The sequence below is a fragment of the Anguilla anguilla genome, chromosome 1 (assembly GCF_013347855.1).
Source record: "Anguilla anguilla isolate fAngAng1 chromosome 1, fAngAng1.pri, whole genome shotgun sequence".
Taxonomy (NCBI): Eukaryota; Metazoa; Chordata; class Actinopteri; order Anguilliformes; family Anguillidae; genus Anguilla; species Anguilla anguilla.
Window position 1 is genome coordinate 69,535,986 of NC_049201.1, and position 22,473 is coordinate 69,558,458.

Below are 22,473 nucleotides of genomic sequence, written 5' to 3' on the forward strand. Positions count from 1 at the left end.
AAGCTTTAGAAGAGGAGAAAAAAGAGAGGGAGGGACCATCGAACTTTAAACGAATCACAGACGAAGATGGGCGGTATTAACATTGTTTAGTTCTCAAAGGTGTGTAAATGCCTTCAAACGGCGTTTTACATTTAGGAAGGAAGTGCATTATACAGAGAACACACTGAATTCACTACTTTTAGTTGCTACTTGTGATTGTTTTCTTTTCTTTACATACGTCGACCATTGAAGTGTTTTCCAACTGTAAACCATTCAGTGCATTTTTTTCTGGCGACTTCTGTACCCGCAGTAAACGAATGATTGCTCAGTAGCCTATTCCTCAAATTGTTCATAATCAGGATATTATGTGTGTCTTACCATATAATGAACCATAGTTTTAAATTCAAAATGGGCGGTCCTTGCAAAGTGATTAGCGAGAATGCGAAGCGGCGACATTTAAAAATATTTTTTCTTGACTTCGTGGATAGTGGTACAGTTACGGTAAGGCCTAGATCTGAGGCTCTCTCCTGAGTAGCCTACGGCAGTTCTCAGGCCCAGACATTATTTTTTATGATGAAGTGGATGCTACTGGCCATAGTGTCAAAGGTAAAACAAATAATTAAATACCAGACTCTTCAATTTTCACATAATTTCCCAAAAGAATTTAACCACTGTCGAGGAAAACAAAATCCGAGTGCGCCTCGCTGTCATTATTCAATATTGTTCTTTATTCACGTGCAGACTACACCGCGCCGTTCCGGCTGTCACACTTAATTGTATCATTTTGCCTAGCCAGGAAAAAAACTTGAAACACCTATCCAGAAAAATTAACATTAAATACTTATTTGCATGCTGTGTGTTGCTCCCACGGCCCATTTGCAGTCCCATAGTTTAAAGCTAGAATTGCATTGTTTCTGAATGTCACCGTTTGTTTTTATTACCTCGCATCAACGAGCCATTGCTAAAGTGGGGAAAGCTTCTTCCTTATATTCTTTTATATTTGGTTTGTCAGTTATATTTTTTTCTCATCAATTTCCCCTTTGCATTTTGTCCTATTCAGCTGCCTCTCTGCTTATTACCAGGGCTGCACAGCCAATTATATGTTTCCTATGTTGTGTGTGTGTGTGTGTGTGTGTGTGAATTAATTTACCTTCTTGCAGACAGGGGTCTCGGGGGACTTTGTAGTGGCAGTAATCACTGTTGCCACCATGGGTGAGAGCAGTAGGCGGTCCTGTGTTATTATCTGCATATGTGTGTGTGTGTGTGTGTGTGTGTGTGTGAGAGAGAGAGAGATTACAGGAGTGTGATGTACAGAAAATGAGGCAACTCTCCAATACAAGGACACCATCGCTCATTTGAACGGCAGTACACCTTTAGGATTATTAGCCCTGGAAATGCGTTGTTTTGGGCCCTTTCCACGGGGTAAGTGCACCTCTCCCTGACAGCCCACCCCCATTAGTCCTTTCCTCTGCCATACGTGAATAATTTTGACATGATTTTTTTCTTGGATTTTTGCTGAGTTTAATTTGTCCCGCCAGAGCTTCCACAATTCAATGAAACCGTCCGCAGAGAATGTGTCTCCATTGGCACAGGATATAATCACTTTACAAGTCAAAATGCCTGTCCTCTTGTGGTTCTCATTATTAAATCTGAAACAAAACCCTGCGACTGAACTACAGCAAAGTAACCTGTAGCCATTCTGCGGGTTAATGCAATGACAGCAGCACAGTAACCAGGAGAGCCGTTCGATGGATTAATACAATGACTGCAGTTTAGCGGAATGTTATTAGAGATAACCGCAGTTCTCAAAAGCCTGAGGCTTCCTGTCAAAGTGGGCCTCCCGCTTCTCGCTGGCCAACAAATGAATTGAACTCACGCAGTCAGAAACAAAGGACTGCAATGAAGGACCACTGTATGAGAGTTTGTGATGAGTAGAAATGTGGCACCTTTTGTACGTGCCGTACATAATTTTCTGTTTTCCTTTTTTTGTTTTTAACATTTAAAAAAAAATCTTCAGTCATGTGTCTTTCTTTGTCATCACTATGCCTCCTGCATTAATTCAAGGAGTACTGCAGCCAATGTACATGCTCTCCTTTGATTCTTTCACCTGTGGGCAGGTGTCTATTTTACACCCTGTGGACCACACAGAACTACAGGAGAGCTTGCACCGACTGGAAGAGAGTATCTCTCACTGACAACAACCGCTACACTGTGTGTCTTTTGCCTTGTGAGTGGTTCAGAGGATCTAATCCAAGGAACCTTGGCTGACTTAAACCCAACCCCACTCCTGGTTGGATGAGAGCAATGCTCCCGGTCATAGTCATCGAATGACACATTTGAGCCCTAAGCATGCAGCTGTAGTGTCCAAACATGTTGTGAGTGTGTTTACTGACCGAGCCACTTTGGATTTCCCAATTTATTTGGTAATTTATATTTTTTATATGCTGTTAGCCATGTCGCTAAAGTAATATTAGGCTGAGTGAGTATTAGGGGGGCAAGCTTGACACACGGGCCTGTTCAGACAGACAGACGGACAGACAGACAGACAGACAAAGGCCTCTTGTAAACTACAACATGATTTAAGTGAATCCATCCAAAATCCAAGTTATTATCCCCCCTCCCTTTCCCACCTTTCTCTTCACAAATCCCTCAACCCTATCAGTGTCACTTATGACCCTCTCCCTCCCCATTTCTGCCTTGCTCTCCCTCTCCTTCGGTCCCTGTTGTACAGCGTATGTCAGGGGAACGTTAATCCTGTTATCTGTACAGACACAGGCCGACACCAAGCCACTCACTGCACCATAATCAACTACCCTGTACACAGGCACTCACATTCGCTCTGTCGCTCTCTGACTTTTATGCTTTCTCTCTTTCTTTTTCTCCCTCCTCCTTTCTTTCACCTTTTCCATCTCACTCCATGTCTCCCGCCCCTCACACTTATTTTCATTATTACTTCATTCTCTTTTCCCCTTTCTGTCACTCTTTTATCACTCACCTTGCCTGTCATTTTCTCTCACTCTGTTGCCTTGTTTGTACGCTGATGAACTCTGTTCATTCCTGTGCTGTTCGCTCTTTATCACTCTGAATCACTGCCTGCCATTTTGTCATTCTCATCCCCATCACCATTGCATCTGTTCCGCACAGTCCGTCTCTGCCTCACTTTTGAATTGAAATGCGTCAAATGCAAATGCAAATTCGAATCTAAATTCAATTTCACTTCACAGGCCTGACGAGTTCAAGTTAGCACACTCACTCTCCTTTCGCTGGAACTTACAGTGCATTAATGGCACATGGAAAGGGTGCATAATATGCACTTAAAATTAATAAAATGAACTAGCATGAACAATTACCTGTTGCGTCTGCACATGAAGCGTTATTAACTCCTCCACACACAGAAACCAGACTCCCCTCCCGTCTCTTTTTTTTTACAGTTTCAGTGTGTTTTTTTGTGTAAGTACCTCCCTCCCTCTCTGCCCCATAATTACAGTTCTGGAGTCAAGCAGCGACTGTAAACGCTTCTCTGTTTTGCTCCAAATTTCTCTCCCTCTCCCACCAAGCAAATTACCCATTGGTTACTATAGAGACATGTTTGTGAAATGCATTTGCCTTTTGTTATACCTCTCTCCCTCTGCCCTCTCTCACTCCTTCTTTTTCTTCCGTTTTGTGCCTCTCTTTGCCCTTGGTCTGAACAACACATTTTCTCTCTTTCGGTCTCTCATTTTCTCTCTCTCTCCCTGTTTTTTTTAACCTGCTGCTTTGTTGCTCTACTACTCCTCTCTATGCCCAATTTTTCCTAAAATCCCAACATATTTCAGGTTAAATTAAATTACAGTGTTTGCATAATGAAATAGTCAAATTCTGTTTGTTGTTCTCTTTGTTTATATGTTTACATATTACTTCCCAATAATATTCGTTTTGTGCGTTGTATTAAATGAGAGCAGGAGGAACGTGTGGCTTATTGTAATAAATGGTTGCTCAGCATCATTATATTTGTAAGAGCATTTTTGTGGGTTCCGAACAGAGATGAAGACAAAAGGCTCCATTGTTTCTTAACAACAGAAAAAGGGTACGATAATGCGCTTTTTGCAAACAACTGTGCCTTAATGTACAATAAGGACAGATGATACATCCTCATTATATTGGTGATTTATATCCAGATCTTCCAATGCAACCCTCAAATTACACCGTCCCTGTCCATCTTCTCTAATCTGGAGGTCATTTTTCCTGTCTCTGTCTTCATATTTTATCATATCCAATCCAAAGTTTTCCCATTTCCCTATTTTTTGCATCCTTCATTCTTTTTATCCCTCTCCCTCTCTCCCTCTCTTCTCTCTCAGTACGCTTTTAACGATTAGTGTTCCCTGATTGTTCTGCTGCTCGGAACAACAGAGTCAACATGAGGGCTGCTGTAAATATTCATATCTCCTTCTGTTGCCTTTCTGTGTCTCCATGTGTCTCTCGCCCTCAAATTCAAATTCAAACGGTCTTTATTGACATGACAGGAAGGCTCCACTGTTGCCAGGGCTGTTCAAGTGATACAATAGAGGGAGAATGGTATATAGCACCATGACAGCAATGACATCATGTATACTGTACCACTCTACTTCTGTCCTGCAGATCTCAGTGCATTTCTACCCTCTTAATTTCTACCCAAACCCTGTTGACAGCTTTTTGACTAAGCCCCACCCCCACTGAACCTCCCACTCTGACCATGTTCTGCCCTCTCTTTCACCATGATTATTTTTCCTGGAAAAGAAACGAAATATATCCAAGCCTATTGATTTAAGGGGAAAAGCAGACTTTAAGTGACAAGTGATAGAGAGAGAGTGAGAGAGAGAGAGATAAACAGAGTGACAGAGAGAGTGTGTGTGTGTGTTTGTATGTTGGGCGGTGGGGGTTGGACAGGAGGTGGAGGTTATGATGGCTAGGAACTAAAAGGTAAGTAATTGTTCCCTAGAGGGACATCAAACACTACTGGACCAGCAGGAAGATTATGGGATAGCGATGAAAATGCAGATTTTTTTGTCAATAATGTCTTTCCATCAACAATTTTTAAAATAAGTCATTACCATGGCATGAGATATCAGTATAGAGTTTCCCCCTGCTTACTCCCCAGACTATATCTGTAAAATTAAATAATAAATAAGTTTAATTAAAATGAAAATGTGCCATGTTTTCCGGTAATCCTTGTTTGTGTTCTTTAATTAGGCTTTTCTCCGCTTGCTTTATTAATTGGTTGCAAATATGTAAATAAAGTTGACATTGTGTTGAAACTGTAGTAGACTGCTAAGCATAATACATTCCAAACAGAAAGGTAGTCTGAGGTAAAATCATGGGTAATCAGTAAGCTTACTTAGGTACTGCTGAGGTACCCAGTAATATTTGTCTGTTCATTTTTCTCTTTCTCCATCAGCCCGTGACTGCCTAAAAGTCCATATATCTGTCTGTTCTCCCTCCCCACATCTCTCTCTAACCCTCATTAGCAACACAGGGGAAAAGCGATATCTTTCTAATGATTACCTTTTCTTCTCCTCCCCCACTCCTTTGCTCTCTTTTCAGTAAATGAGGAAAAGTGATATCTTTCTCTAATGACCGGCGTGAATAATTACAGTCTAAATAAAGGTTTCATTTAGTGTAGGAAAATCTCTCTATATGTCTGTCTTTCATCTACCCCACCACCCCCCCACCCCCCCCCCATCTCGTCTCAACCTCTTTTTTTTTTTTTTACCATGTCTCCTGTCTCCTCGGTTCAGATAGTCCTGCTTTTTTTTGTTTCTTCATCTTGGTTTTCTATTTGGCTCTTTGCCTTTCATGTTTCTTTTTTCTCATTGCCTTCCCTTTTCAAGAGGTGCTACCTGTTCGTTTTAATGGCACTGGTACTTTCAACAAGCTCTGCAGCCAAAAAATAGAAGAAATACCCTCTTATCATTTCAAGAGCCGAAAAAAGAAGAGAAGAGTAGAAGGGGAAATGTCAGTGGTTCAGGTTGAAGTCCATAGTCTGTTGGCCATTTGTTAATAATACATTGGAATGCTTTGTCACAAGCTGTCATTAAAAAAATAAATCAGAGTAATAAAAAGGAAATAAAGACATAAAAGCAGTATATGCACACGTAAAAACGACATGGGGTTGTACATCCTCCTTCAGATCTTCAAATGCAGATTGCATATTGATTGTTCCTTCAAAGCATAACACATGAAAATAAATACATTTTTCACATTAAAGTTCTAAAAAAATTCACTGTAATTGCATTTCAGTTCATTAGAACCGAAGCTCGTTTCATGTACATTACGTCGGTAATAAAATTAGGGAGCTCAAGTGAGCGGTGTTCATTTCTTCTTTCCGGTGTTATGTGCCGCACAGCAAGGGGGGAGATAACCTAAAACCCGGCCGACCGGGGTCTTGGGCGATCTTAAGGGCCATGCCGTGGCACATACTGTACCAGAATAAAAAACCTTCTGGTGATGAGAGGGGCTGTGAGGGAGAAAGAGACGGGAGTGAGAACACGCCTCTCCACGCGTGCTTTATTTTGTGCTTACGGACATTTTTTTTTTTCTTTTTCCGTGGTCCTTCGGTCTTCCTTTCTTGTTCTGAGGAGCAGGACTTGAGTTATTAAAACGCCAACCTTTCCAACAAGAAGCAATAAATCAAAGTGCGTTCTGTGGGGGAAAGGGGGGAGGGAAGCGGGCAAAGAGAGGGAGGGAGATATGGAGAACAGAAGGCGTGGGGAAGTGGGAGAGCGGAAGGGGAGTAGATAGAAACACAAAAGAAGAAGATGAATGTGAGCGAGAGGACTCCTCAGTTATAAGAACACGCCTCTCCACGGTTACCTTCACCTCCTCCTTTCTCTCTCTCTCTCTCTCTCTCTCTCTCTCTTTCTCAAACACACACACATGCACACTCCTTTTTTCTGTCCATCCCTCACACGCCCATATACTGTCTATGGCATGACAAGTGTGTTGTCAGACCTCAACATAGTACAATTTTGAGTCAGCGCTCCAGTGATTTGGGGAACAGAAGCAGTAAACCCCTGTACTCACTCTCTCTCTCTCTCTCTCTTTCTCTCTCTTTCTCAGAAGGATGTAACATGCGAGGGCCTAATTCCCTGCCTCCCACAGCACTGTCTGCTCTATAGATTTACGCTCACAATGTACAGATGCAGTGGTCCGTGCACACGCGCATACAGGCATGCAGTGACGGCGGCCACTGATCTGCGGGTGTGGGAAGGCCCACCAAGCCCGTGGAGGACGCCAGAGGAAGAGGGTCACAATCCTGGCCCAGGTTTCGCATTCATTGTCATTGATAGTTTGCCCGGAATACACAGCGGAGCATCGAATGAAGGCTGCAGAGGGCAAAGCGTGCACATTTGTACATAATGAGAGACTCCCTCACAATATGCCAGTGAGGGAGGTAGACAAGACAGACAGGCGGGCAGAAAGTTTTGAAGGATAGCATGTGTAAAGGAGAGATACAATATACGAGGGGAGACAATCAAGGATGGACATAGAACGTGTCAGAAAGGGAGAGGGAGACAGAGAGAGAAAGCAGTTAGGTTAAATGCTTAAATGGTTTAGTCCTCACCTAAGTGGCTGTCTCTGCTAATCTCTTTCTCCCACTTTCTCTTCCTGCCTCTCCCTCATTTGTCTTTTACTGCCAGACGCAGGGAGAAAGACATCAATCAAGACACGTGCACATGTGAGCAAATGGGAACGCACATGCACACACACATGCACACGCACCAGGGCATATTAATACAAGACCGCACACATGCCTATGCACATATTTAGCACCAAATACCTAAATGCATACACATGCATACACACTCACACACACACACACACACACACATAACAGAGAAACATGGAACACACCCAGTGCAAAAATAGGAAGGCATTGTTTTTGACACACAGGCACATTGTTTCTCTAATGACATGATAAGTGTGCAAAGCGTGCTGTTGTAGTGTATGTGTGTGTGTGTGTGTGTGCGCATGCGTGCATGTGTGTGTGTGTGTAAGTGTGCTTATGAATGTATGAATTATGTGTGTGAAATGTGTGTCTGTCTGTTATTAATGTGTAATGCAGTGTGTATTTTGTTTTCTCTCCCTCTATCCTAGTGGGAAATGAGGAGTCGTTTTGGGGAAATGGGGAGAATCGGAGAGCGTGAAAGAGAGATGGAGTGATAAAGGCCAACTCTCTTACCCTCTCCCCCTTGATGTTTCTCTCTCCCTCCCTTTCTCTCATTCGCTCAGTAACTCCCAGCATCTAAATTGCTATCAATTTAGTGTGAATTTCAATGTGTTGAATGTGTTAGTGCAGATGGTTAGAGGAATATCTCAAAAAGAGAGGCCAGGCAGTGCTTTGGCCTCAGACGTTTTGAAATTCCAAACGGAAAACTTAATCTTTGCCCTCGTACACAAAGCAAAGATGTGTTTTTCTAAATATCTGTCTCATTTTTAAAGAGCGCGACGTGCCAATTTCCGCAGCTTTGCAGGTTTGACGTGAAGTGGACACACCATCAACAGCGCTAACTGAGCACGCATGCATTATCTGCTGTGGGCTTGATCGAGGGGGGAATTTTCCGAGAGCTTTCTCTATGCACAAATCAATGGCGCTCACTTCTCACAAACAAGATGGCTTGTCCGTGTTAGAGGCGCTGGCGGGGCGCTCTACAGCAGGAACATATAGGACGGGAGGTTCGGTCTCATTAACCTGGGCAGTTTTTCCAGGTTTCACCGCAACACAAATTGCAGCTCCTCTTTGTGAGCTGTCAGCATCGGATCACGACGGTGTTGAAGAAATCTCTCACAGCGGGCGAGCTAATAGAGGGAGGCTCTGAAGTGTGGCTCACCAACAGCGCTCCTCAATCGGGCTCTTTTGAGAACGAGCCGGCTCGAATCCGCGGACGTTTACAGGGATTTATCACCTGTCTTTGATTTATACCGGAGACAACACAAACGCTACAGACATTGCACCGGTAACCACCGCGCCATAGCGAGAATATAGCACGTTTGCACTCACTTCCCTGTAGGAAAACAAATGATTGTCATTTCCAGATTCAACCGACAAGTGATTGTTCTGCTTTACTCCTTGCTCCGCCACCCCCAGGAGCTACAATGCATTTTCCGGTGATGTACAACAACTTCCACTGAATATTATTTGTGGTGAATTAGGTCAAGTAATAAATCAAACTGTAATGGAGGTCCTTTGAAAGCAATGCAAACTTATGTGTGTGCGTGGGAGAGGGAAAGGTTGAGCAAGAGAAACAGCAAAACTGGGGATCATTTTCTTACTGTCTTTACGTCATGTTTTTAATTTGCGTGTATATGTACCAAATGATTAATATTGTAGCAACAATAGCAACAGTTATTATATCATTATTTTATTATAAAGGTTTTCATTTTTTAATGTATACATTCATATACAACTTCTTGGCAAGAAATATAAATTTGTTGCATCAAAAAAAAAAAAAAAAAAAAAAAATCACAATGTGTCTTGAATTTATTTTTAAGCCACAAGAAATAATGAAATGGCCTTTTCTTCAGTATGGTCATTACACTTAAAAAGTAATACACATTTTTGGGTCATCATTCAGGTTCATTTCATTAGGAAAACTAGCCAAGTTTAGCAGATCTAGTGTATCAGTGGTTAAACTCTTAAAATGTTATTGACCCATATCCTGCTTGATTTTCTTACATGATGAATGATGACCAACAGGGGATGTTTTCAGCTTGATGGCACATGCCTGGGGCTTGTTTCACGAAAAAATATGATGTACAAGCGAAGTTTTCCATCTCTGTTCTTGGAGCACAAAAAAAAAAACTATTCAGTTTCACCAACACACCACACAAAACTCCATTGCTATTCTCCAGCCTCCCATTGTTTCAATGGCAACGTGTTCGCTCTTAACACGTGAACATTCTATTCACAAAGAATACAGTATGAACAGATTTTTGAACATTGCTAACCGATAGCTATAAACAAGACAGTCTATCGGTCAATAACCATGGCAATTCATAAACACATATTTCAAATTAAATGCCATGGTTGCTTTTGAGGTATGCTTTTTTGAGGTCTCGTCTGCAGATGTAACACCCAGTTCTAATCAGAGTTCTGGTGCTGAGATCTCCAGCATGTGTGTCCATCGATGGGCATCTCAGTCTCCAGACCTGAACTGATCAAAAAATATGTGTGGTTTGAATTGAAGAGATCAGTCCGTAAGCACAGCCTGGAGGGTCATGGAAGCTTCTCTGTGGAAGAATGGCCAAGGATCCCCACAATATTTTCACCAATCTCATGAAACGCTAACAATGAGGACTCATCCATGTAAATCTGACAGTGCACAAACCACCAAAAACACAAATGTAAGGGATGTCATATTGACCCTCGTCTTCTCAGTTATGCAAGGGCACCCATATCATTAGTTATTCTCAATCTACTACTATGAATCTAAAATTTTAATTGACCAACACCGCGGTCAGCAAATTACCAGCAGTACTGTATACTGCATGTGCATTTTTTGAATGTTGTTACATTCGTGTTTAACGGTTATTATTAAACTGAACAGTTTTTGCGAAGGTTGCATATTCTCAGCTTGGATTTTGGCAGTGTACTATGCAGGAAATGTCACATGGTTCTGATTCAAAACATGAGGACAAACAGCACTCATGAGAGGAAGTAAATTACTGGTTATTAGTGAGGCACTAACACAAAAAATATGAAGGTATTTAATGAGGCCTGAACTGTAAGCAAATAAAACTTTTTGGAGAGTTGGGGAAATTAGCAGTTTTTTTTGTGAGCAAATAAGATAATAAAAAACTATGCCATTCTAATACTGGCAGGTGGTAAATTCAGCCAATTTGAAAGAAAAGAAAGATGGAAAGAACAATACTCAGCAAAGCAGAAATGAAGAGATGAAGTGTTAACCTACTGGCAGACAATGATCTCTTGGGACACGAGAGACTGTATGAAGAAATGATGGATTGAAGATAAATGAAAAGTGACTACGGCACCATTATGCCTTTCGTTTGCTAGCAGATCCTTCCCCTGAAAATACAGTAAGAACGGTGAAAGAGGGATCGTTGTTTTTCTCTGCATTTGTAGTAATCCTATTTGCATCATTTCTGGTTACGTGGGACTTCTCCACATCCCCTTCAGCAAAACATCTGTGTACAGAGCGTGTGTGGCAGAGAGATCTGTGACGCAACCCACAAACCAATTTAAAAAGATAGAATTTGATGACTCCATTTACTTCATGACATCTTTCAAATGGCAGCCCCAATCAAAACAGTCTTCCTGGGTTTGTTTGGTTTGGAAGATGAGGGGTGGCCTCAGAGAGGAACGCATCGGGTAGATGCGGAAGTGCTACAGCCAGAGAAATGGGGGTGGGCGGGAGGGGGGGGTGAGACAGTTGTGTTGAGACAATAAAAATAATGCTGACACTGTATGAACAGACACACTGGGTCTTAATAAGGAGGAAGGGAGAAAGAGAGAGCAAGAAATGGAGGGGGGGGGGATAAAATCACCACCCACCACTCCCCGGAATAGGGGGAAACTAGTGGTCATGGAAGTGATAGCAGGAAAGATAGCTGAAAGATAAGGGATGAGAAAAAAGTGACAATTTTTCCAAGAAGGTAAGCTGGTCCTAAAAGTGTATCAGCCGAACGGATATGGCCATTATTCAGCAAGATTAAAATGGAGGGAAGGAGCAGAGGAGGTGTGAGGGATAGCAATGATGGGGCGAATGGCGAGACGGACGCGTCGGCCGAAATATATACACAGAGTATATATATAGAGACAGAGACGTTGAGAGAGGGAGGAAGAGGAAGACGACGAGGCACGAGCTGGGATGATGGATGCCACGATCCGGTTCTGTGCCCCTTAACGAAGACTCTAATTAGTGTTTGTGTAATTCCACACTGTCTCCGCTGCCTGCTCATCTTAATTAACTCCATTCATCTTCCCCTCCCTCCGTCCCTCCCTCTCCCTCTGCCCTCCTAAAATAACACGCTGACTGACTGCGCCCCACCTGGACTAGACCTGCTTTTATATATACCCCACCCTGCTAACCCCCCACTCCGCCCCCCCCCCCCCCCCCCCCCATGAGTGAGTGAGTTCATCAGCCTGCTTTTCACTGAATACCTCCTTACTCATTGGTGAAAAAAGGGCCACACATATATATTAACTGAAGGAACAGTTTACTACACGTGCATTGGTAAACCCAGATTGATAGTAACCATGAACTATGAATACTAACTATACTATCACATATTAAAACAGCATACAGGACAAAACCTTTAAGAGATGTATTAGCAAAGAGTGTAAAGGGTGCAATCCAGAGGTGTTTTACAATTTCAGGCCTCTTAATTTCCTGTTCTCCCCTGTAAAGCCACTTGAGAATGAAATTAAGTCCCCCATTTCCAGAGTGGTCTCTCTGGAATTGTCTGGATCACCGAGCTCGGTGAACTTAGCGTTAGAAGCAGAACGCTTGTATTTAGGAAATTACCTCCACGGAACGGAACGAAACAAACTCACCCACGGAAAATGGGCCTTTTCAGAACCTGCAGAGGAAGGTCGCTGTGTCATCTAATTCTGATCCAGCGTCCAACTTTATTTAATTTATTTATTTATTTATTTGTTCGTTTATTTATTTATTTATTTATTTATTTATTTATTTATCTATTTATTTATTCAATGTATTTGACAGGGACAATGTACAATTTGTAACATAAATTTCAGCAATAGAAATTTGATGCATGGTACCAGATATAGCTAAGAGCTCATTTTCATCTGCGGTCCCCGAACGATAGTTAAGTGGATGCATAACCTCGGGTTCGGGGGATTCTGTACCGCTTCTGGTCTGTGTGTCAAGCAGGCCTCTTTAACATCGTTGGCGGGGTGGACTTCCAGGTGTTCAACGGGCTTTGAAGAATAAAGCTCCATCCATAAATGTCTGCCGATGACCTTTCCCCCACGTGTGCCACTCTGACTTCATCACCCCATTGAAATGTCAGCGTTGATGGCTTCCCAAGAAACTCTGTCATCCAAGGATGGGCTCTCTCTCCCAAAGGGAAAACCACTGCTATTCCACTGCAGCTGGGACAGTCCATATATCTAGATACCTAATACCTAATAATACCTAATAATAATAATAATAATAATAATAATAATAATGTAAAAATATTAATTGGAACCCATGCTACACCGAGGTTGGGCGTCGGGAAAAAAAAATACTGAAGAAGACTCCAGTGGTAAATATACATGCTAATGCATACACAGAATGTGCATGATAATGATAGTACACATATGCAGTATGAGGACATTTGAAATGCAGAGGACACTGCAAATGTCACAACAGTGCAGATTCTAATAACACACGCAATCCCTGACCATGGTAGAGCGGTGTATGGAGACAGACATACGGACCACAGCAGAACGCCCTCAGCCTGGTACAGCACTGGTCAAGGACAGACACACAGACAGCAGCAAAATGGTTTCAGGCTGCTGGCGGTCCTACAGCCCACTTCAGAAAAATATTTAGTGAGCCTTTTTGCTCAGTTGTGTCTTTGATAGGGAAATTAGAATTAAATACCTGTTTAATTGCCTGTTCAGGGAGTTGGAAGCCAATGGTTGCTGCTCATCCACTGTGAGGTGCTTAATCAAAATTCGTAATTTAAAATTTTCACAAACATGGCTCCCTTTGGAAATTACTGCCAAGACTAAACTGAACAGTCTAGTTTGCAGCAATGATAATTTTGCACACTGACGTAAGCACAGTTCCCCCCGTTACCACCGAACGGGTGTATTAGAACACAGCCCACATGTACTCAGCAAAATATTACAGTTTTTAATATTCCCCTGAAGTAGTATACACATCTCAAAGGAGGACTGAAACGCCATCAGCAGATCGTGTCTGAGTCTGAGATTGTGAGATTGAGTCTGCTGAATAAAATGACAAGTAATCCTACTAACCCCTACCAACGAACTACAGATTTTAGATACAAGAGACTCTGTTTTTGTACGTTGCGAAAAACATGGGGAGTCTGGAATCGAAACTAAATATTTACCATCAGCATTCCTTGTTTACAAGTGCCTTGCTTGTTGAGCTGAGACTTGCTATAATTATAATTTTTTCTGCTCACAACTGATGGGTTGTTATGTTGTTCGCTAACCACAAATAGCCTAGGCATGGGGTTCTCTACTAAGTGAAAGAATTAAGATTTAAAAAATTAAATAATTGCGCAAGTACGCGAAGAAAAAGAGAAAACGGCTCGCGAGTTCTGAACGATCGGGGCAGCTGAACATGACTTCACAAAAAGAGAGGACAACCTGAGTGCAAGAGCGCTAGAATCCGCCGTTGCAGGGAAAGGATTGATTGGCTGAAGAACGGAAGAAAAAAAGGCCACCGTATCGTGTTGTTCTGTCCATCAGTCTTTCAGGTCCAGGCGTCGCCAATTAAACGAAATGACCAATCGGGTGGTAACTGCGGCCCGCCTGCCGAAACGCAGGGGAGCAGAATGCAGCGCAATCACACGCATTAAAAGTAAGACATTTCCTTTGTGGCCCAATTACAATCTGGTGACACAAAGAGGCTGGAGAAGCATTGGATTGCGGCCGGTCAGAGCTCACCTGGTGGCCATAACGACGGAATGTGTGGCAGTCTAGGGAAAACGTCTCATATGATAAAATTAGACTTTTGTAAGTTTAGGTAAAAAAAAAAAAGTTAGGGTAGAAACTACATATTTTCTCTACCAAAGAACTGTGTTTTTTTTAAACACAAGGAGCAGGCCTTCATCATCACCACTGCTTTTGTCATTTATATTCTCACCATTACATTGTTCACTGTCACTGAAAATGGGATATTATAATTGTTTACTAGCTCCTTGGCAACCCTTGTAATACAGAAAATCGAGTCTTGTTACCCGTTTAAAGCTCTTCTAACACACATGAGCAATTCTAGCAACAGCAGAGAGTAAATGATTGCATTTAAAGCAATCCTCTCTGCCAAGAAACAGGAATCCTGTACAGCAAAATGGTTAGTGTAAAATTGACTCTGGTAGAATAGATTTTTTAGTACACTGAACACCATTTATAAACTGAGTGCCCTTTACACAGCTGGGCTCATATATAAACAATTCAATGAGAACTGAATTATCCCTGAAGATTTCACTGTATGTTCATTGTTCATTCCTTCAATATATCGCATAGTTTTTAAAAAAATTATTAGAGCATCAGTTTACAGCACATGCAGTGGTAATTAACCTATACGACCTTCAAGGTCCTTGCATTAAATGAATGTTATGTCTGTATGTGCATGCAGGACAAAGTAGCACACGCTACCATAAGTAGGACCTTATTAAAGTCACGCTTTTGTGAATCAACATAAACATGAAATGAAGTGCTTCTATAAAAATGATGAAAGCTTTCCTCCCAAAATACAAAAAATAAAATAAAAAAACTATGGCTTTTATGACCAACAAGGTCAAAAATCTCCTTCTTGACCAGACTTTCAATTCATTTTTGCCTGGAGCCAGAAATTAGTCCCAGTTGCTTCCCGCGGGTTTTTGTAGACCGTCGCACTAATGCGTCACTGAGCAAATCCTGAGATGAAAGTGCCAGGTAGTCTCACAGTCCGCGAAACACATTATGGGATGTTTGCAGGGCTGTGTAGCATTCAGTCCTGGAGCTTTCTGTTCCTTCCAATCCTGACAAAAGCTCTTAATTATTTCATTTGGCCAATCTGTTGCTTGAAATGGAACCCAGAGCGATACGGAGACCTATAAACCCTGCGGTGCTGTGGCAAGGGGGATCAGCTCTTGGAACTGCCCCCTCCCTCTCAGGGTATTTTTTAAAAATATGAGATAACTTAATGGCCTTCTTCTCTTTTAAGCGGTGGCTAAACAGGCTAATGCCCCATGTGACGCATCGCTCTGATGCCTGTTGTGACATTTACGTTCTTCCCCGAGGCTCTAGAATCTCCACTCCTCCAAAAAAAATCCTCAGCTCTGCTGGAGCACAGCGGCCGCCCGCCTCATACCTCACACATACCACTTTATTACAGCGAACTTTTGACCCCAAGGCTTATGGAAGACATTTAAAAAGATCTATAATGTGGACGGTGGCGCGACGAGGGCCCCGGGTCTCCGGGCTTAACACTGTTTGGTGATGGAAACCCGACGCGAGAAACGCTCGATCCCGATTGGTTCAAATTCAAGTTCCGGAAGCCCGTCGGTTGAGAACGCGACAGGTTCCGTTTGATGAATTGCACTCGTTCGATGTTATTATATTTATTCTTTCCTAAAACCGCCGTGGTAAGGGTATTCCAGGAGCCCCTCGAACATGGCCCAGCTCTCTGTCTCGCTGATTTATGTCACGCTACCGGGGAAAAGGGTGGTGTAAGTGAACGGGGCCTCAGTCGATACAGACCGGGAATCCTCAATTGATCAGCGATCGCTGCTTTGTCAGTGAGATGAATAACTCAGCTGGTGTCATGCGCATTCCCGGCAGGAACCCTGATGAGGCAAACAAAATTCACCGGCATGTTGCTTCATCACCTCCGAAATCAAGGCTCGGAGTAATCAATGTAATCTCGTTTGGGGTGACGTCGCCGGCTAGCTGCGTCAGATGGGTACAGTGAGAGAAGAACGAGAACAAGACTGTCCGTTCGCTCGAGACTGCAAGACTGATCGATAGCCGACATCTCTGCGCACCAGATCGGTAGATATTGGTGATTTTGGTGAATCATTGACCACTGACAACTTTTTTTGTTGTCAAAAACAGCCCCATTGCACTGAAGAAGTCTGGTGGTGAAAACAATGCGGGACACTGTAAAACATTGTGCATTACCAGCTCCTGCCTCATGTTTGTACGGTTGTCTTTACAATGATCCCAGGTACAAGTACAGGAAATTCATGTAAAGAAACATAACACGCAGATTTTCAGTAAAATAAAACCTGTTAAAAGACTGTAGAATATGGGTGAGAGAGGATAGATTAAATGTCTTTTGAGAGGCTTCTGTCAAAACTACTTCATGGAGTAGTCCACAGACAATAATTATTTGAGCTTTCCCTGTATGCCGCCCCCCCCCCCCCCCCCCGACCTCACACATACCCCATACCCTAACACTAATCCCCTTCCCTTCAACTTTGTTTCCCTCCCCCCCTTGCCCCTCCTATGCAGTGCACACAAAAATAACGATTGTATTTATCTTTATCAGTCTTTCCATTTTCTCCTTCCCTCTCTTGTTTTCAGCTCCCCCGTTCAATATTTCATGCTGTTGAGAGCATGGCTATTCTAGGCTTGCTCTCCCCCCCATCTTTAAAAAAAAACCTTTTTTTCTCTCTCTGCATCACTCTTTCTGTCTCATCCTCTCCCTCCATCTCTATAAATCTGCCGCTTTCTTTCCCTCCCTCCCATTGCACTCTTAATGCCGTGTGCCCCATCATACTGTCTTCCGCTCTCTACTTCTTCAGTTCGCTCTCCTTTGTCTGTTGAGAGCACCGGTGTCCACTCGGCTGATGTGTCTTTCTTGGTTTTTGCCTCTGTTCCTCGCCTCAACGGTTGTTCCTTTTTTTCCCCCCTCTTCTTTTTCTGTCTCGTAAAAAAAAAAACCATATTTGCTGGCCCCTGATACGAATAGATATCTGTCCTTTTTCTTGTTTCTGGCTTATTCTCTCTCTCTCTCTCTCTCTCACCCATTCACTCTCTCCCCTCTTTCTTTACCCAAGCTGGTCTTTTTAAACCGTCAATTTACCCTGCTGTACGTCCCAATCTCTCGTCCTTCTCCCTCACTTTCCACTCTGTCTATCCCTCTGTCTTTCTAGCGGTCTCTCTCTCTCTCGCTCTCTGCCTGTGTTGGTTTAGGCACATCAGTGGAAGGTAAACAGAGAAATTGAAAATTCATGTCAATCATTGGGGTGAGAGAGAGAGGGAATGAGAGAGAGAGAAAGAGAAACAGAGAGGGAGAGAAAGGGAGGGGGTAGTGTCAGTACAGTTTACTAACACAACAGTGAGCACCAGGAGATCGAAAAAAGAGAGAAAGAGACTAATAAAACATTTTAATTCAGATCGCTTATCAAACCTTATCACGAAAGGTGAGTGGACAAGTATTTTTGTTGCCTTGACTGAAAATAGCAATGTTCCATAAAAATGCAGTCAGGCAACTGTGAAAAACATTTTCCACCCAGTGATTATTTTAAAGTGTCTGGTGTCCAAAGTAAATTTTATGAATGGGTAAACTAAAAACCCATTTCTGGTTAGCTTTGAATTATTATTTTTTTTTCAAAATGTAATTTGCTGATACACTTCATTTTTAGGGTCTCTTTATATATTTACTAAATTGAGAATAATAAATATGTTCCATTGTGTTCTGTAAACATGAACTCTTTCAAAAAAGTGGTTTGTAAGCAGATCATGAGAACATACTTAATAGGTATCTTCAAAAGGAACAGATTTCAATAATATATGGGTAGACTTAAATTAAAGATTTGTTGCTGTTAGTTGATAATGAGTTTCAACTTATTCGGAACAGAACAACAGAACAGGTAAGGAGACTGTGGTGCGTGGGAAAAAATAATACATGGTTTAATATTTCATTTGATAAACTGAGCTGGACCAGCACAAAGTCAAAGGTTTTCTTAACATTTCTTGAGGGAGTCTTTCCTGCAAATTGTAATGTATTTTTTATATCCGTCCTCTGCCTATTTTGTTTACTTCCCCGGTCTACTTTGATGAGACACATCGGGTTATTAGCACCACAGAAATTAAGTGATCATTACCCTTGAGCGACTGCTTACAGTACAGTTTAAGCATTCCTTGCGAATATAGTACAGAAGCAATAAGTGTAAAATAATTATTCATTTACCATTTTCTATTGTTATTGTACTAGAGCCAGGCCCTTGAAGTTTTGTGGCCATTGTTCTAAACATTTTTTTGTCAGCTCCTATTTTTAATTTTGCCAGCTCCCATTTTTAATTTGCCTTGTCTTTCATAGCACGGACAAAAACACTGATATTGTATAAAAGTGGATTATTTGCCTTGAATTACTTCCGAACATATGTTCCCTACTATTAAAGTCTCAAGTCTGTTAAGGTAATTTGAGAAACAGAATTTTCTTCTTGGATTTCATTTCAGTGAACTGCAGGTGGTGAAAACAAATAGATTCCAGAACTTTAGTGGGCCTCAGTGCAATTTGGACAGAATTTGTAAAGTGAGGCAAAACATTTTTCCCTTTTAAAATATAATCCGAAGAAAAGTAACAGCTGCAAAACTTGAAACAACTAAATTCTAGATTAACACAAATTGCACTCATGTGAAACTTTGCTCCAGATAGATACGCCCCAGACAGAGATGTATAAAATAAGTCATCTCTGTGGTTTGGTGACGATCCACACTTGCAGGGGAAGGAAACAGCAGACAGCGAGGTAGAGACAGAATGAGATGACAGATATGTCACGGGAGAAAGAGATAACAAAGGGATGGTGGAAGACAGACCCAGAAAATGAGAGTGAAGGTAGTTTGACATAATGCGTACAGGTTGAAAACAGGGACATGGAGAGAGAATATTAGGAAAAGTTTGAAGGGGGGCGGGAGCTGTGAGACTGTTGAAGTCAGGGCCGGAGAGAGAAGGAAACTGACACTTAACAAGACATTGCAGCAACAGAAAGAGAGAGAGAGAGAGATAGAGAGAGAGAGAGAGAGAGCAGGGTGATGCTTCCCTCGCTCTCTCGCTTTCTCCCTCTCAGTCTCTTTCCCTACCTCTCTCTTCCTCCCTCCCTCTCTCTCTCTTCCTCTCTCTCCTAATAAATCATTTTTGACTTCTCCTTAACCAACTCATTCCCAGCAGACGAGAAGAAACCGTAACAATCTCTCTTTCTCCCCATTTCCCTCTCGCCCCTTTCTTGATCACCACGGCAACACGCCTGGAGGGGACGCAAGTGAGGCGCCATCGCTGACAAAAAGAAAAAAAACAAAAAAACAATGGGGGATCTGTTTGTTTGTGCATGTGTGTGTGTGTCTAATGATACAATATTAACATTACACATGGCTGACTGAATAACATAACATACATGCACGATCATATACCATCCTCCAGAGATGGAATCAAAGCGAAAACAGCTAAAGTGCAATGTGCATACTAACTTGCTGAACAATGAGGGACACGGATACATTGACTTACAGAGAGAGAGAGAGAGAGAGAGAGAGAGAGAGAGAGAGAGAGAGAGAGAGAGAGGAGCACATCAATTTGTCCAGCTAAGAGGATTTTAGATAATAATACTGTATTAGTCAAGACTGACTGGCTTACAGTGTCTGGACTCTGAAAGGAGGAAGGAAGAGGGGATGCATACGATAGGTGCAAAAGGTAGACTAATCTGTTTGGTGGAAATCAGGGGGATGAAAAAAACAATGAATGACTACAGAAGGCGAGGGAAATTGTTAAGTCTGATTAGCATTCCATAAATATGTGGCCATCTGAGTTTTTCCAAAAGAGCTCGGCAAATTAAGGGTTAACGACACCCCACTCGCTTATCCCCCAAACACAAGTGGGGGTGACTTGAGCGCGCTGGGAAGAATGCGAGTTTACAGGATGCGCGCTTTTGTCACCAGTTGGGGGTGGAGTCAGCGATTGAATGCGCGCTGCCTACCAAATAGGAGAAAGAGGGAGAGAAAAACGACAGAGCGAGAGGGGGTGAGTGCGTGCGTGGATGCAAGGGCTGCTGGATGGAAAGGAAAAAGAAGAAAAAGACTTCAAAACTCGCGAATGGAATGTTTGTAACAGTTTTAGATGCTCAAACATTGAGTTGTAACGGATTTCTTATGCGTGGTAAGGAAATGACCACGCGAGGATAATTAAGCGTTTTATTTATTTTTATTTTTTTTAAATACCCGGAACATAATGATAATAATTTGAAGAATACATGAGAGGAAGTGGAGGAAGCTTGCCCCCTGTCCCTCTATTGTTACCCTCGTTTCATCTAGCGCTGCAAGGATTCTTGTAATAGCTTCACGTACTCAACTATAGCAAGCAAACAATTTTCTCTTTATTTTGGGGGCTTTTACCCCCAAACCATTCCCCTTCTCACAGTATCCATTTTTGTTTTTAAGAAGAAACTTGGGGACATACGAGGAACAGAAGCATATTATTTTAGCAGACAGTTACTAGTGTGGCATTAATATTCTGCAGCGTTCAAATAGGGTTTTGGTGGGGGTGAGAGGTGGCGGGCCTGGGGGGAGGGGGGTTTTCGCGATGGAACTGGAGTTTTACAACACTTAGCTAGCAAAATATTTTACCAGGACAATATCTGCAAACAGTACACGGCTATGTGTTTTAAAAACAATTTTCTTACTGGAATGTCTTCAACACACAACTGCGTGGGACACAGGAATAGAGACTAAGGAAGGGAGAGAGCAAGGGAAGGGGAAAGAGAGATATCGGAGGATTATGGCTCTCGTGGCGTTGTCTCTCTGTCTCATAACGCTCACCTGTACGAACTTCTACCTGGTGTATGCCAACCGACATGCAGTCCACTGGAACAGCTCAAATATACAGTAAGTCTGTGCATCACTACGTTCACTGTAACGTCTGACTACACTATATGCAGTTTAATTATTTTAATTGTGATATACTCAGTTCAGATCACTGGATAAACCCAGTCATCATGATAAGTAGGGACGCATTAGCTATCACCCCACACAGCAAGAGAAAATATCAGTTCTCATCTTCGTGTTTTCCAACGTACAGTAGGCTACTTTTCATTGCTAACTCTGTTACTGAACTTTTAACGAACACCATTTAACAAGTAAATATGTGTACTCGATTTTATGTCAAAAAAAATATACACGTGCAGACATGTAGCCTACACTCATTTAACCCATTCGCTGTAGATGGGAAACTCGAGATTGATTGTGTTGTTGCGTATGCATGTGTACGCGCCTACGTGCTTAGTGCCAGTAGCCTACTCAGAATCCATATAGCTAGTAGTCTACCATGCTTTCTCGTAGCTACTTATTTTTTTTTAGGAAAAATTATTTTTAATTAGCCTAATGTCAATAAACAAAACTTAAGTTCCATAAAAGGCGACGGAAAAACAACACGACCGTTTAAATATGCTGGCTAATGTTGTAGTTCTCGTTTTCTTTAGTGTGCTGTGTCATGCTTTTATGTGGATACCTTTAAGTCCGCTCGTTAACTGCACAAAAGCTTATTGCATATTCATTTTATATGCTTGCATGTGGTTCAGTTTTAAGACGTTTATTCGATGATAAATTAAAATTGGTTAAATTCACTTTAAGATTAACGCTATTGCAAAGTTAGCCTATTTGATGCATGAAACACCATGGAAGTGAGATCTGCATTCATGGTGGAAAAAAATCACTATTCAGTCCACCAGTTCAGTCAATATTACATTCATGTGGGTATGTGTATACGGCACTTGCACGAAATTCTGTTGGGCGCGTGCCTAAAATAGGAGCATTCACATTTATATGTACACGAGGCTAGC

At 42.1% G+C, this 22,473-nt stretch overlaps 1 protein-coding gene across 1 annotated transcript in view; it reads left to right on the top strand.

The window, feature by feature from the left end:
* Positions 1-20,616: 20,616 nt before the first annotated feature.
* The window catches only part of LOC118214803 (ephrin-A3-like), a 48,105-nt gene continuing 46,248 nt past the window's right edge, over positions 20,617-22,473 (top strand). The window contains exon 1 of the mRNA XM_035395054.1: positions 20,617-21,520. Within this exon, the coding sequence (XP_035250945.1) occupies positions 21,414-21,520 (107 nt within the window). The 5' untranslated portion in view covers positions 20,617-21,413. The remainder of the gene's footprint in view (positions 21,521-22,473) is intronic.